The sequence below is a fragment of the Lynx rufus genome, unplaced genomic scaffold (assembly GCF_022079265.1).
Source record: "Lynx rufus isolate CCGP_SWC_20201006 ecotype Redwood Valley unplaced genomic scaffold, mLynRuf1.p SCAF_9, whole genome shotgun sequence".
NCBI lineage: Eukaryota > Metazoa > Chordata > Mammalia > Carnivora > Felidae > Lynx > Lynx rufus.
Window position 1 is genome coordinate 101,239,360 of NW_025814897.1, and position 1,754 is coordinate 101,241,113.

The window sequence follows — 1,754 nt, forward strand, 5'->3', positions numbered from 1 at the left end:
CTTCTGACATGATCATATGAGTACTATGATGTGCTCAGAGGTTTGTTTGCTTGTTTGTTTGTTTTTTAATTTTGCTATATGTCTCCTTTGTGCTCATATAACTATATTTTATCCTGGGATATTCAATGTTGTAAGGATCATATACATCTACAGGTTATTTATATAACTTAATACTACTGATTAGTCCCATTTTTTTTCTTATTTTCCAGATGAGGCAACTAAAGTACTGAAGGATACAGCTAATTGCACATAATTGAAAAGTCAAGTAAGACTCCGAAGTGAAACAGAGAACTCATGTGTACGCACTGACCCCATTGCCTTCACTGGCTTGCGTTGACCTGTCCTGACTTCCTTTTACTTTTCCTTCTCAAGTTCCGCTGCTCAATTCTCTTTTCTTCTCCTTTATTTTTTAAAATCAAGAACCATGGCACTGGATGAGGGAAATCAGAGCTCTGTGACTATATTTATCCTCCTGGGTTTCTCGGAGTACCCACACCTCCAGGCACCCCTCTTCCTCATGTTCTTGACCATCTACACAGTCACTCTGGTGGGAAACCTGGGCATCATTGCGGTTGTAAGGATCAACCCCAAACTCCACACACCCATGTACTTTTTCCTCAGTCATCTATCCTTTTTGGATATTTGTTATTCCAGTGTATTTACACCAAAACTGCTAGAGATCTTGGTCATGGAAGACAGAAGTATCTCCTTCAAAGCATGCATGGTGCAATTTTTTTTTGTTTGTGCGTTTGTGATTACAGAAATGTTCATGTTAGCGGTTATGGCCTATGACCGGTTTGTGGCTGTTTGCAACCCCCTGCTCTACACAGTGGCTATGTCTCGGAAACTCTGTGCCCTCTTGGTAGCTGGAACCTATGCATGGGGTGGAATATGTTCCCTGACACTCACATACTCTCTTTTGGAACTATCCTTCTGTGGTCCCAACATTATACATCACTTTGGCTGTGAGTATTCTGCCATCCTTTCTTTATCCTGCTCTGACCCCTCCTTTAGTCAGAGGATGTGTTTAGTCATTTCCACATTCAATGAGGCTTGTAGCCTCCTGATTATCCTCGCCTCCTATATTTTTATAGTTGTCACCATAGTCAAGATGCCGTCTACTGGAGGACTCCAGAAAGCCTTCTCCACCTGTGCCTCCCACCTGACCACCATCACCATCTTCCATGGGATCATCCTTCTTCTCTACTGTGTGCCCAACTCCAAAAGCTCGTGGCTCCTGGTCAAAGTGGCCACTGTGTTTTTTACTGTCATGATCCCCATGTTGAACCCTCTTATTTACAGTCTTAGGAACAAAGATGTGAAAGACACAGCCAGAAAGTTAATTCATACCAAACTGCTTTCTCACTCAATGTAATTTGGATTCTTTTTTTTTCTTTTTTTTTTTTATTTTAGAGACAGAGTTGTGGAAAGGGGCAGAGGGAGACAGAGAGAGAATCTTAAGCAAGTTCCATGCTTAGCATGGAGTCTGAAGTGGGACTTGATCCCACAACCCTGGGATCATGACCTAAGCCAAAACCAAGAGTTGGACACTCAACCGAGTGAGCCACCCAAGTGCCCTTAATTTTGATTTTTATACACATACACATACACAATTACTTTTAAATACTTTTCATATGTTGCACTAAGGGTTACTAATTTTTCTTCAAATAACTGGAGAAAATGTATTCAGATAATTAGTTCATTCATATACATCTGTGACATTAAATCTCACTGTGCTTTAAAAAATTGCTTAC

The 1,754-nt window shown here is 40.7% G+C and overlaps 1 protein-coding gene across 1 annotated transcript; it reads left to right on the forward strand.

The window, feature by feature from the left end:
• Positions 1–424: 424 nt before the first annotated feature.
• LOC124506157 (olfactory receptor 5D18-like) lies at positions 425–1,375 on the forward strand. Its single transcript, XM_047072181.1, has one exon. The coding sequence runs from the start codon at positions 425–427 to the stop codon at positions 1,373–1,375; it is 951 nt and encodes a 316-aa protein (XP_046928137.1).
• The last annotated feature ends 379 nt before the right edge of the window (positions 1,376–1,754 follow it).